The 14,293-nt window shown below is 47.4% G+C and overlaps 1 protein-coding gene across 2 annotated transcripts in view; it reads right to left on the reverse strand.

Moving 5' to 3' along the window:
* Positions 1-972: 972 nt before the first annotated feature.
* Positions 973-14,293, reverse strand: part of PIGZ (phosphatidylinositol glycan anchor biosynthesis class Z (Gwada blood group)) — a 38,872-nt gene continuing 25,551 nt past the window's right edge. For both annotated transcript variants that reach the window (XM_075864059.1, XM_075864060.1), the window contains exon 3: positions 973-2,909. In XM_075864059.1, coding sequence (XP_075720174.1) covers positions 1,345-2,909 — 1,565 coding nt within the window. In that variant the 3' untranslated portion in view covers positions 973-1,344. The remainder of the gene's footprint in view (positions 2,910-14,293) is intronic.

Here is a 14,293-nt window from a genome sequence, read left to right on the forward strand (position 1 = left end):
GTAGTAATATATAAAAAAAACCTATATAAATTTGGTATCACCGTAATTGTATTGAGCCGCAGAATAAAGTACAGTTTTCGTTTTTACCGCACGGCGAAAGCTATAAAAACGAAAACCCCAAAAATTGGAATCAGATTTCTTTCCTATATCAGCCTGCAGGGAAATTAGGCTCTGTTGACATCTGCAACAGAGCCTTTGTCACAGTTTCCATCAGATTTGACTGGAAAAATAGTGCTTTATGCTTTGCGCGCTAGAACCCAACGGAACTCATTGTAAGTTAATGTCCTATGTTTGAGTGGTACGTGTGCAGCATGTATTCTAAGTGTGTGTGTGTGTATATGGTTTATAGTTTTATATTTTGGAATCATACTATCATTTGGTTTTGGTATGCTGATATTTTAATATTGCATATTAAGATTTTTATTTTTTTTAACCCCTTCGCGCACCTGAATGTAATGGCACGCCCTGGTGCGGGGGGGGGGGGTATTTATGGAGCAGACTCACCACTGAGCCCGCTCTAGACGCTGCGGGTGTCAGCTGTGTATTACAGCTGATACCCGGGACTAAAACCCAGGAACAGCAATCGCGATATTCCTGGCCGTTTAACCCCTTAAATGCTGCTATCGCGATTGAGGCATTAAGAGGGGGGCAGCCCCCTCCGACAGCTCACCCCCCCTGCCGCAATTCGTTCACGGGGTGCCGATGGTTGCGCTGGGAGCCCAGGGGCCTAATGAAGGCCCCCAGGTCTGCCTTCACTCTGCAACTGTTAAGCCGTGCCTCTGACAAGAAAAGAAAATAGTAGAACTGGAGTCGTCACGTTTGCTGGTTGGTGCACGCCTCAAAATACTTACAAAAACTAGTAGCCATTTATATAACTATCCTCTTCAGAGGTGAAACGTTGCATGGGTGAATAAAGGTATACAATATATATATATATATATATATATATATATATATATATATATAAAGTGCTGTGTTGAATTATTTCGATGGTTATCGTCGCCATCGTTGACTTTTCCTTCTGTACTGCTCAAACATTTTATACCGGAAAATAAGACATCTTTCCTGCATGAGCGTTGTGACCGGTGTATATATATTCTGCATATAACCTGCTGCTCCCGTTTAGCACTTTTGTAGGATTTTCTGATTTATGAAATATCTAAAGCACAACAGGAAGGCGTCATTTCAAGGAGCATCAGAAACAATGTTCAATGACTTTGTATAGCTGGGGTGTGGGCCCGCTACCGCACAACCCTATTACATGGGCAGCAGCTGGGTGTGTGTGATTTAAAATGCTGGGACTGATTTTATCGCCTGGTTTCAAGTGCACACCACTGCCCTATGCTATCCCCTTGTGCCCACATCAACCTCAATTACATGCAGTGATAGGTGACTTTTTAAGTTGCCTGTGAGCAAATGAGACATTTTGGGAGGATCCTCCATAGAAAGATGTGGTGTGAACAAGGCTTTAGCCTTATGGACTAATGTGCACCTCTGAACAACTGGTGTAACAGTGCCAGGGAATACAACCATGAAATGATGCGTCGTCTTCCCCAGAGATTGTGCATTTCGGAGTGAAATTTCTTCTTGTATGCCCCTAAGTTTTTTGCATATAAGGTCTTCAGGACCGCCAGCGAGATCAATAATATCCACTGATGTTTGGCCTTTCTTTAGGTTCAGCAGGTACAGGGGGGGCATGTATGTGTGTGTGAAGAGGACAGTGTGATGGCATGACGTGTTGCCATCGGCGGATGGAGACTGCACAATTTGCTGGATGTAGAATAAACTGGGAATTAATCCAGCTTGATGGAGACAGCCGAAGAAAAGGGCAACAGTGACATTAAACAAGACAATAACGCATTTTGTTTTCATTGTTCTATTATAATTGGAAACTAATAAGACCAATGGTACTACCAGGGGGATGAGGAAACGAGGTTCTTGGTGGTTAAAAAAGGACAGAAACAGGAACGGTACAAAATAAAACATTACCAGTAAGCTGGTTCGCTGGGAGGAGAACCTCTCATACTGACTTTTACTAGAGTTATTTTTGCTCCTTCTCAGGTTTTTTAACAAATTAACGCCAGAACACACAGCAGACAGGTGGAATAATCCAAACAGCATAAAACCATTCACTGCCATGTGAGTAATTCGAGGATGAACCCCGTGATGGGCAAGATTTTCAGGGTTGAAGTTATAATGCAAGAAATTTATAGGTGTTAGAATTGTGTTTTTCATTATCTGCTCCATGAAACCTTCCTTACTGTTCATAGAAAGTGGCCAGCGTCCTGTATAGTATATGGTGTCAGCCACTATAAATATGACCGAGAAGAGAACTGCACTAGGCACTATCTTCATTACAGTCATTGATGTGTGTGAGAAATAGGATAGGTGCCGGCCACTTTGGGAAGCCCAGTATATTACTGGCACCAAAGCAAAACAGAGAAAAGTGGGTCTGTTAAAAAAGCCAACCGTCAAGACGAAGCCAATAAAATGATGAGACTTTGCTTTACAAGAATTAGGTGCAGGGTTACGTCCACCAGGTGATATAAGTAGCAGGAGAAGAGCAAACAGCACACCCTCTACAGCATTGCTGAATGTTCTGGTGTAGAAAACCAGAGTCACCGGAGACATTGCCAGGAGAACCAACGCCTTCCATGGGTTAGAGCCCCAGGCTGAAGCTACCTGATGCACCGTATAGTCCAGTACGAAGGAGAGGACTGTTATGATGAGACGAGGAAATACCAGAAGAATGTAACTGTAATTGAGAACCATCTCAGACCTGAATCTATGTAATTTGTCAATAATCCAGAAGGCTGTGCCAGATGTAAGAAGCGGTATGAGCACTGTCCTGCAGGGGGAGGCAGAGAGAAATTCCCAAGGGCGAGTGATTTCCAGATCTAATATGTCACCTAACAGGGAAAAAAATAAATCAGATTTATACTTTTATCATAACTTATAATTGGACTATAGGCTATGATTATGTGAAGATCCAACTTGTGATCAGATTGTTATGTATATTGTGTACAAAGAGTAATTGTTTCTAAACAGGATCCAAATGATTTCTTTACATTGACCAGAGTGCGTACTTTACTGCTATGGTGACGACTTAAATGGACACTAGACCTAGAAGTCAACTTGTCTACTGATTAGTTTGTAGTGACATCTACAAGCTCATGAAACTGTTGTAGAAAGGAAGGATCTGCCGGAGAAAGAAAAAGAGCCTTTCACACTCTCTGGTTTTCTCTAAGTATTAAGGGGGCAGGGATTAACCAAAGAAGGGGTGCCTTATGTCCATTGCAATAAATAAATAAGTGGAGGTCACTACTACGTCTCAGCCTGACACAAAGCAGTGCAAGTGCCCTTTCCAAAGCTTAAGCTTAAAAGGGGGAGAATAAGGGGGTGTTAAAATGGAAGCCCCAGGAAAATGGAGATTTGTTTTCATTTTTACCCTTTGAAATAGAACAGAATAGTATCAAGGGAGAGGAGTATACAATGGAATTTTCATGTCATCTTTTGTTTTGTTTTTCTCTTCTTATTTAACGTTTTTTTTTTTTATAGGTAACGTTTATTAAGATCATATGATACAGAGGTACAAAGAAATTCACATATAGTAGTAATGGACCCAGGTAGCTGGTGGGCAAAAATTATAAGCAGAACACCAAATTGCCAATAGCAAATGAATTAGCCCGTTTCCAAGGTACCTAACAAATACTTTTAGATGAACATTAAACGTAACTTTTATTGATACTGAATAATGAACAAACACTTATAATTAAAAACCCAATGCAGACTGATGATCCAAGTGGTCATGTATTTTGTATCACCTATCAATGCGGTCAAATTTCGTTGCAGTCTATGCAATGCAATTGAGAATCCACTGCACTTAGGAAGTGCACAGAGACAGCGGCTGCAGTCCACTTACAATAGGACACCAGATTACAGATACTGCATTGTAATAAAATGATCTAGATAGCCCCCCCCCCCCCCCCCCAACATGTTTCACAACAGCTGTGGCGTCCTTAGGGGTATTGGGGCTTATGGCGGCGAACGCTAACATCTCCCCTATTTATGAGCTTCCCACTAGCGTCACACAGGACTTTAAGGAGGCAGTGAGAACAGAATGTCATAGACAAATTGAGGTGGTCCTGTGATATTCTGTTCTCACGGACTCCTTAAATGGCTATTCTTATACTCCCCTTCTTTGAAATTATGATCAAATACTCTTTAGAGATTGTTGCTAAATAAGAGACCAATAATTTATAGTAGTGAGATCAACAGGGTAATACCGTCATGTAGAGCACTCAATAATATATACAGCTATTCAGTCATTCTTTGAGTTTTATCTACAGTTAAATTCTTTCTATCTCTGCTAAACTAACTATGGTACTCACCTTTGTAAAACTATGTCCACTGACGTGCAGTGGACCGGAATCTATACTTGTTAGGCTTTGTTCACATCTGCAGTAGGGCTCTGTTCCAACGTTTCCTCTGAGCTTTCCGTCGGAACGGAGCCCTGACAAACCAGAGGTTTCCGTTTCCATCACCATTGATTTCACTGGTGACGGATCCGGTGCCAATGGTTTACATTTGTCTCCGTTGTGACGCTATTGATTCCGTCAAACCAACGGAACCCATGCACAACAGAGACAAACGGAAACTATTGGCATTGGATCCGTCACCAGTGAAATCAATGGTGATGGAAACGGAAACCTATGGTTTGTCAGGGCTCCGTTCCGACGGAAAGCTCAGAGGGAACGTCGGAACGGAGCCCTAGCGCAGATGTGAAAGAAGCCTTACTCCGTTGCGTGTATCTATCATCACCACAAATGTGCGGAAAAGATTTACTGATTGGCTGAACCCGTGCACTTCTGATTGGTGCACACATATGTCCATCACTACCTCCCAGATGGCTTGACTGGCTATGACTATTCTAAATAGCGTCACACAGGACAGTCTGTCAAGAGCCAGAGGGAAACTCATAAATGGGGGAGATGTTAGGCTATGTTCACACTAAGTTTTTTGCAGGCAGAAAAATCGGCTCCGGTTTTGTTTAAGTGGTTTTGCACCACAGGCGTTTTTTGCCACGTTTATTTTGCCGCGTTTTTTACCTATTTCTTCAACAGGCAAAGGATAAAACCACAGGCGGTTTTTGACATAAAACGTGTCTAGACACGCGTCAGCCGTTTGCGGTGTTTTTTCCTTCTCCCATTGATTTCAATGGGGTTTTTGAGGAGGAAAACGCATCAAGGCCTAGGGCATGTCGCTTCTTTTTCCCGCAAGCGTTTTTTTTTTGCTCGCTGGAAAAAAACGCCTCCACCTCCCACTGAAAACAATGGAAGGCAATTTCGTCAGTTTTTTGCCACTGCAAAAAACGTGTAAAAAAACCTCTGTGTGAACAGGGCCTTAGTGTTCGCCACCACAAGTCTAAATACCCCTGAGGACACCACAGCTATCTAAATAATTTTATAACAATGTGGTATCTGAAATCTGGTGTCCTATTCAGTGTTCCCTGTCAGGTGCGCGGCCGTGCACCTTCCACGGTCCGCCCACTCACTAAAGTTTAAAGCCTGCGCATTGTCATGGGCGGATGCAGTGGCATCGCTAGAACCGGAGGGCGCTCTGGTGCTAGCGACTGCCACATTCATTTGTATGTGAGCCCTCAGGACGCAGATACAAACGAATACTATAGGCTGCAGGCCACATTAGGCCTGCAGCCTATAAGGCGCTGGGAATTTCCCTGCACAGGCCGGTGTGATGATGTCACATCATCACGCCAGTCTGCACATGCGTCCCATCCGAGAGAAAGTGTAGCGCTCCGTCCATCACGGGAAGGTAAGTACAATCTTTTTTGAGGGGGCTGTGTGTAAATATACAGGGGGGGATTGCTTTGTAGCACTATATACCAGGGTAGAGGGAGCTGTGTAGCACTATATACTAGGGATGCACGGTGCATCGAAACTTCGATACTGTTTCGATACTGTGCATCCCTAAACGGTTCGATACCACTATTTCCTGTATTTCGATACTGAGCTGCGCAGCCGCACAGCTCAGTATAGTAATACATGAATGTATGGGAGCGCGGCTTGCCTCCAGCGCCTGAACTGCCGCTCATTAGTGCAGCGCCGGCAGCACCTCCTTATGCTGACCGCGCGCGCACTTCCTGTCAGGAGCGGGGCAATGGCTGTATTACACAGCTGCAGCCCCGCTCTATAACGGCGGAGATCAGAGAAACCTCTCATCTCCGCCGTTATTCCCGTGAATGCTGCGATCACAGCTGACTGCAGCATTCAGGAGAAAATGAGAAGGGGGGATGCCCCTGGATCGCGTCACAGGGAATTCCTGTGACGCGATCGAGGGCCATACCATATATGGGCATACAGCCCAGGGTCTATTGACGGACCCCAGGGCTGTCTTACCATATTTCATGTTGTTAGGACATACTTGGGTATGTCCTAACAACTGCCTGTGTGCTATACATACACAGGCTAATGTACTGGCACATATCTGATATATGTCAGTACATTAAAGTTTAAAAATAAAGTAAAAACAAAGTATTGTTAAATTTAAAAAAAAATACACATTCACCTTTTTTACAATAAACATTAAAATAAGTCTCAATACATAAAATATACACATTCAGTAATGACGCGCACGAGAATTTTTTGCATCGTTTATGATGTGTGCGCTGTAAAAAAATAAAATAAAATAAAAACTGCTTTCTATCACTTATTGTGGGGCACGAGGTGCGATGATGAATTTAACCTCCATGTGCCTCACATTAATAGTAATTAACCCCATCATGTACCTCGCACATTAACCCATTATGACTGAGAAACATGATGGGATTAATTACTATTAATGTGAGGCGCATTCAAAATTCATCACACGTCGCGCCTCACATCAGAAAACGGAAGAATTTTTTTTTATTACTGTTGGCAAAGTATCGAAATTGGTATCGAAATCGCAATTCTACACGAAGTATCGGTATCGAAGTCCAAATTCTGGTATCGTGACATCCCTACTATATACAAGGGAGGGCTGTATAGCACTATATACAAGGGGAGGGGGGCTGTGTGTTAATACATACAGGGGGAGGGGGGATTGATGTGTGGCAGTATATACAAGGGGAGGGGGGATTGCTGTGTTGCACTATATACAAGGGAAGGGGGGATTGCTGTGTGGCACTATATACAAGGGAAGAGGGGATTGCTGTGTGGCACTATATACAAGGTAAGGGGGGATTGCTGTGTGGCACTATATACAAGGGGAGGGGGGATTGCTGTGTGGCAGTATATACAAGGGGAGGGGGATTGCTGTGTGGCAATATATACAAGGGGAGGGGGGATTGCTGTGTGGTACTATATACAAAGGGAGGGGGATTGCTGTGTGGCAGTATATACAAGGAGAGGGGGCTGTGTAGCACTATATACAGGGGGAGGGGGGCTGTGTGTCAGTATATACAAGGGGAGGGGGATTGCTGTGTGGCAGTATATACAAGGTGAGGGGGATTGCTGTGTGGCAGTATATACAAGCGGAGGTGGGATTGGTGTGTGGCAGTATATACAAGGGGAGGGGGGATTGCTGTGTGGCAATATATACAAGGGGAGGGGGATTGCTGTGTGGAAATATATACAAGGGGAGGGGGAATTGCTGTGTGGCACTATATACAAGGGGAGGGGTATTGCTGTGTGGCACTATATACAAAGGGAGGGGGGATTGCTGTGTGGCAGTATATACAAGGGGAGGGGGGATTGCTGTGTGGCAGTATATACAAGGGGAGGGGGATTGCTGTGTGGCAATATATACAAGGGGAGGGGGGATTGCTGTGTGGTACTATATACAAAGGGAGGGGGATTGCTGTGTGGCAGTATATACAAGGAGAGGGGGCTGTGTAGCACTATATACAGGGGGAGGGGGGCTGTGTGTCAGTATATACAAGGGGAGGGGGATTGCTGTGTGGCAGTATATACAAGGTGAGGGGGATTGCTGTGTGGCAGTATATACAAGCGGAGGGGGGATTGGTGTGTGGCAGTATATACAAGGGGAGGGGGGATTGCTGTGTGGCAATATATACAAGGGGAGGGGGATTGCTGTGTGGAAATATATACAAGGGGAGGGGGAATTGCTGTGTGGCACTATATACAAGGGGAGGGGTATTGCTGTGTGGCACTATATACAAGGGGAGGGGGGATTGCTGTGTGGCAGTATATACAAGGGGAGAGGGGATTGCTGTGTGGCAGTATATACAAGGGGAGTGGGGCAGTTTGGCAGTATATACAAGGGGAAGGGGGGCTGTGTAGCACTATATACCAGGGGAGAGGGAGCTGTGTAGCACTATATACAAGGGGGGGCTGTATAGCACTATATACAAGGGGAGGGGGGCTGTCTGGTAATATATACAGGGGGAGGGGGCTGTGTGGGAGTATATACAAGGGAGGGGGATTGCTGTGTGGCAGTATATACAAGGGGAGGGGGGATTGCTGTGGCAGTATATACAAGGTGAGGGGGATTGCTGTGTGGCACTATATATAAGGGGAGGGGGGATTGGTGCGTGGCAGTATTTACAAGGGGAGGGGGGATTGCTGTGTGGTACTATATACAAAGGGAGGGGGATTGCTGTGTGGCAGTATATACAAGGGGAAGGGGGGCTGTATAGCACTATATACAAGGGGAGGGGGCTGTGTGGTAATATATACAGGGGGAGGGGGGCTGTGTGGCAGTATATACAAGGGAGGGGGATTGCTGTGTGGCAGTATATACCAGGGGAGGGGGATTGCTGTGTGGCACTATATACAAGGGGAGGGGGGATTGGTGTGTGCCAGTATATACAAAGGGAGGGGGATTGCTGTGTGGCAATATATACAAGGAGAGGGGGGATTGCTGAATGGTACTATATACAAGGGGAGAGGGGTTGCTGTGTGGCACTATATACAATGGGATGGGAGGCTGTGTAGCAATATATACAAGGGGAGAGGGGGCTGTGTAGTACTATATACAGGGGGAGGGGGGCTGTGTGGCAGTATATACAAGGTGAGGGGGATTGCTGTGTGGCACTATATATATATATAAGGGGAGGGGGGATTGGTGTGTGGCTGTATATACAAGGGGAGGGGGGATTGCTGTGTGGCAAAATATACAAGGGGAGGGGGATTGCTGTGTGGCAATATATACAAGGGGAGGGGGAATTGCTGTGTGGCACTATATACAAGGGGAGGGGTATTGCTGTGTGGCAGTATATACAAGGGGAGGGGGACTGTGTGGCACTATATACAAGGGGAGAGGGGATTGCTGTGTGGCAGTATATACAAGGGGAGTGGGGCTGTGTGGCAGTATATACAATGGGATGGGGGGCTGTGTGGCAGTATATACAATGGGATGGGGGGCTGTGTAGCACTATATACAAGGGGAGAGGGGGCTGTGTAGCACTATATACAGGGGGAGGGGGGCTGTGTGGCAGTATATACAAGGGGAGGGGGATTGCTGTCTGGCAGTATATACAAGGGGAGGGGGGATTGCTGTGTGGCAGTATATAGAAGGGGAAGGGGGCTGTGTAGCACCATATACAAGGGAAAATGGAGGATTGCTGTGTGATAGTATATACAAGGGGAGGGGGGCTGTGTAGCAGTATATACAAGGGGGATTGCTGTGTAGCACAATATACAATGGGAGGGGGATGTGTTGCAGTATATACAGGGGATTGCTGTGTAGCACTATATAGAAGGGGAGGGAGGGCTATGTAGCGCTATATACAAGGGGGGGCTGTGTAGCACTGTATACAAGGGGAAAGGGGTGCGTGGCAGTATATACAAGGGGAGGGGGATTGCTGTGTGGCAGTATATACAAGGGGAGGGGGGGGATTGCTGTATGGCAGTATATACAAGGAGAGGGGGTATTGCTGTTGGCAGTACATACAAGGGGAGGGGGGAATTGCTGTGTGACAGTATATACAAGGGGAGGGGGATTGCTGTGTGGCAGTATATACTATCGGAGGGGGGATTACTGTGTGGCAGTATATACAAGGGGAGGAGGGATTGCTGCTTGGCACTATATACAAGGGAAGGGGGATTGCTGTGTGGCAATATATACAAGGGGAGGGGGATTGCTGTGTGGCAGTATATACTATCGGAGGGGGGATTACTGTGTGGCAGTCTATACAAGGGGAGGGGGGATCGCTGTGTGGCACTATATACAAGGGGAGGGGGATTGCTGTGTGGCAGTACATACAAGGGGAAGGGGTAATTGCTGTGTGGCAGTATATACAAGGGGAGGGGGATTGCTGGCTGGCAGTATATACAAGGGGAGGGGGGATTGCTGTGTGGCAGTATATACAAGGTGAGGGGGATTGCTGTGTGGCAGTATATACAAGGGGAGGGGGGATTGGTGTGTGGCAGTATATACAAGGGGAGGGGGGATTGCTGTGTGGCAATATATACAAGGGGAGGGGGGATTGCTGTGGAAATATATACAAGGGGAGGGGGAATTGCTGTGTGGCACTATATACAAGGGGAGGGGGAATTGCTTTGTGGCACTATATACAAGGGGAGGGGTATTTCTGTGTGGCAGTATATACAAGGGGAGGGGGACGGTGTGGCACTATATACAAGGGGAGAGGGGATTGCTGTGTGGCAGTATACAAGGGGAGTGGGGCAGTTTGGTAGTATATACAAGGGGAAGGGGGGGATGTGTAGGACTATATACCAGGGGAGAGGGAGCTGTGTAGCACTATATACAAGGGGGGCTGTATAGCACTATATACAAGGAGGGGGGCTGTGTGGTAATATATACAGGTGGGATGGGGGCTGTGTGGCAGTATATACAAGGGAGGGGGATTGCTGTGTGGCAGTATATACAAGGGGAGGGGGGATTGCTGTGTTGCACTATATACAAGGGAAGGGGGGATTGCTGTGTGGCACTATATACAAGGGGAGGGGGGGATTGGTGTGTGGCAGTATATACAAGGGGAGGGGGATTGCAGTCTGGCAGTATATACAAGGGGAGGGGGGATTGCTGTGTGGCAGTATATACAAGGTGAGGGGGATTGCTGTGTGGCACTATATACAAGGGGAGGAGGGATTGGTGTGTGGCAGTATATACAAGGGGAGGGGGGATTGCTATGTGGCAATATATACAAGGGGAGGGGGATTGCTGTGTGGCAGTATATACAAGGTGAGGGGGATTGGTGTGTGGCAGTATATACAAGCGGAGGGGGGATTGGTGTGTGGCAGTATATACAAGGGGAGAGGGGATTGCTGTGTGGCAGTATATACAAGGGGAGTGGGGCAGTTTGGCAGTATATACAAGGGGAAGGGGGGCTGTGTAGCACTATATACCAGGGGAGAGGGAGCTGTGTAACACTATATACAAGGGGGGGCTGTATAGCACTATATACAAGGGGAGGGGGGCTGTCTGGTAATATATACAGGGGGAGGGGGGCTGTGTGGGAGTATATACAAGGGAGGGGGGATTGGTGTGTGGCAGTATATACAAAGGGAGGGGGATTGCTGTGTGGCAATATATACAAGGAGAGGGGGGATTGCTGAGTGGTACTATATACAAGGGGAGAGGGGTTGCTGTGTGGCACTATATACAATGGGATGGGGGGCTGTGTAGCAATATATACAAGGGGAGAGGGGGCTGTGTAGCACTATATACAGGGGGAGGGGGGCTGTGTGGCAGTATATACAAGGGGAGGGGGAATGCTGTCTGGCAGTATATACAAGGGGAGAGGGGATTGCTGTGTGGCAGTATATACAAGGTGAGGGGGATTGCTGTGTGGCACTATATATATATAAGGGGAGGGGGGATTGGTGTGTGGCAGTATATACAAGGGGAGGGGGGATTGCTGTGTGGCAAAATATACAAGGGGAGGGGGATTCCTGTGTGGCAATATATACAAGGGGAGGGGGAATTGCTGTGTGGCACTATATACAAGGGGAGGGGTATTGCTGTGTGGCAGTATATACAAGTGGAGTGGGGCAGTTTGGCAGTATATACAAGGGGAAGGGGGGCTGTGTATAAGTATATACAAGGGGATGGGGGGCTGTGTGGCAGTATATACAATGGGATGGGGGGCTGTGTAGCACTATATACAAGGGGAGAGGGGGCTGTGTAGCACTATATACAGGGGGAGGGGGGCTGTGTGGCAGTATATACAAGGGGAGGAGGATTGCTGTCTGGCAATATATACAAGGGGAGGGGGAATTGCTGTGTGGCAGTATATAGAAGGGGAAGGGGGCTGTGTAGCACCATATACAAGGGAAAATGGGGGATTGCTGTGTGATAGTATATACAAGTGGAGGGGGGCTGTGTAGCAGTATATACAAGGGGGATTGCTGTGTAGCACAATATACAATGGGTGGTGGATGTGTGGCAGTATATACAGGGGGATTGCTGTGTAGCACTATATAGAAGGGGAGGGAGGGCTATGTAGTGCTATATACAAGGGGGGGGCTGTGTAGCACTGTATACAAGGGGAAAAGGGTGTGTGGCAGTATATACAAGGGGAGGGGGATTGCTGTGTGGCAGTATATACAAGGGGAGGGGGGGATTGCTGTATGGCAGTATATACAAGGAGAGGGGGTATTGCTGTTGGCAGTACATACAAGGGGAGGGGGGAATTGCTGTGTGACAGTATATACAAGGGGAGGGGGATTGCTGTGTGGCAGTATATACTATCGGAGGGGGGGATTACTGTGTGGCAGTATATACAAGGGGAGGAGGGATTGCTGCTTGGCACTATATACAAGGGGAAGGGGGATTGCTGTGTGGCAGTCTATACAAGGGGAGGGGGGATCGCTGTGTGGCACTATATACAAGGGGAGGGGGATTGCTGCGTGGCAGTACATACAAGGGGAAGGGGTAATTGCTGTGTGGCAGTATATACAAGGGGAGGGGGATTGCTGGCTGGCAGTATATACAAGGGGAGGGGGGATTGCTGTGTGGCAGTACATACAAGGTGAGGGGGATTGCTGTGTGGCAGTATATACAAGGGGAGGGGAGATTGGTGTGTGGCAGTATATACAAGGGGAGGGGGGATTGCTGTGTGGCAATATATACAAGGGGAGGGGGGATTGCTGTGGAAATATATACAAGGGGAGGGGGAATTGCTGTGTGGCACTATATACAAGGGGAGGGGGAATTGCTTTGTGGCACTATATACAAGGGGAGGGGTATTGCTGTGTGGCAGTATATACAAGGGGAGGGGGACTGTGTGGCACTATATACAAGGGGAGAGGGGATTGCTGTGTGGCAGTATATACAAGGGGAGTGGGGCAGTTTGGTAGTATATACAAGGGGAAGGGGGGGATGTGTAGGACTATATACCAGGGGAGAGGGAGCTGTGTAGCACTATATACAAGGGGGGCTGTATAGCACTATATACAAGGGGAGGGGGGCTGTGTGGTAATATATACAGGGGGAGGGGGGCTGTGTGGCAGTATATACAAGGGAGGGGGATTGCTGTGTGGCAGTATATACAAGGGGAGGGGGGATTGCTGTGTTGCACTATATACAAGGGAAGGGGGGATTGCTGTGTGGCACTATATACAAGGGGAGGGGGGATTGGTGTGTGGCAGTATATACAAGGGGAGGGGGATTGCTGTGTGGCAATATATACAAGGAGAGGGGGGATTGCTGTGTGGCAGTATATAGAGTGGGATTGCTGTGTAGCACTACATACAAGGGGGGGCTGTGGCAGTATATACAAGGGGGCTGTGTGGCAGTATATACAAGGGGAGGGGGAATTGCTGTGTAGAACTATATGGAAGGGTAGGGAGGGCTATGTAGCGCCATATACAAGGGCGGGCTGTGTAGAACTATATACAAGGGGAGGGAGGCTGTGTGGCAGAATATACAAGGAGAGGGGGATTGCTGTGTGGCAGTATACACAAAGGGAGGGGGATTGCTGTGTGGCAGTATACAAGGGGAGGCGGGATTGCTGTGTGGCGGTATATACAAGGGGAGGGGGGATTGCTGTGTGGCACTATATACGAGGGGAGGGGGGATTGGTGTGTGGCAGTATATACAAGGGGAGAGGGGATTGGTGTGTGACAGTATATACAAGGGGAGGGGGGTTGCTGTGTGACTATATACAAGGGGAGGGGGGAATTCTGTGTGGCAGAATATACAAGGGGAGTGGGGATTGCTGCTTGGCTCTATATACAAGGGGATTGCTGTGTGGCAGTATATACAGTACAAGGAGAGGGGGTATCGCTGTGTGGTACTATATACAAGGGGAGGGGGATTCCTGTGTGGCAGTATATACAAGGGGAAGGGGGAATTGTTGTGTGGCAGT

Source organism: Rhinoderma darwinii, chromosome 4 (genome assembly GCF_050947455.1).
Source record: "Rhinoderma darwinii isolate aRhiDar2 chromosome 4, aRhiDar2.hap1, whole genome shotgun sequence".
NCBI classification, from domain to species: Eukaryota; Metazoa; Chordata; class Amphibia; order Anura; family Rhinodermatidae; genus Rhinoderma; species Rhinoderma darwinii.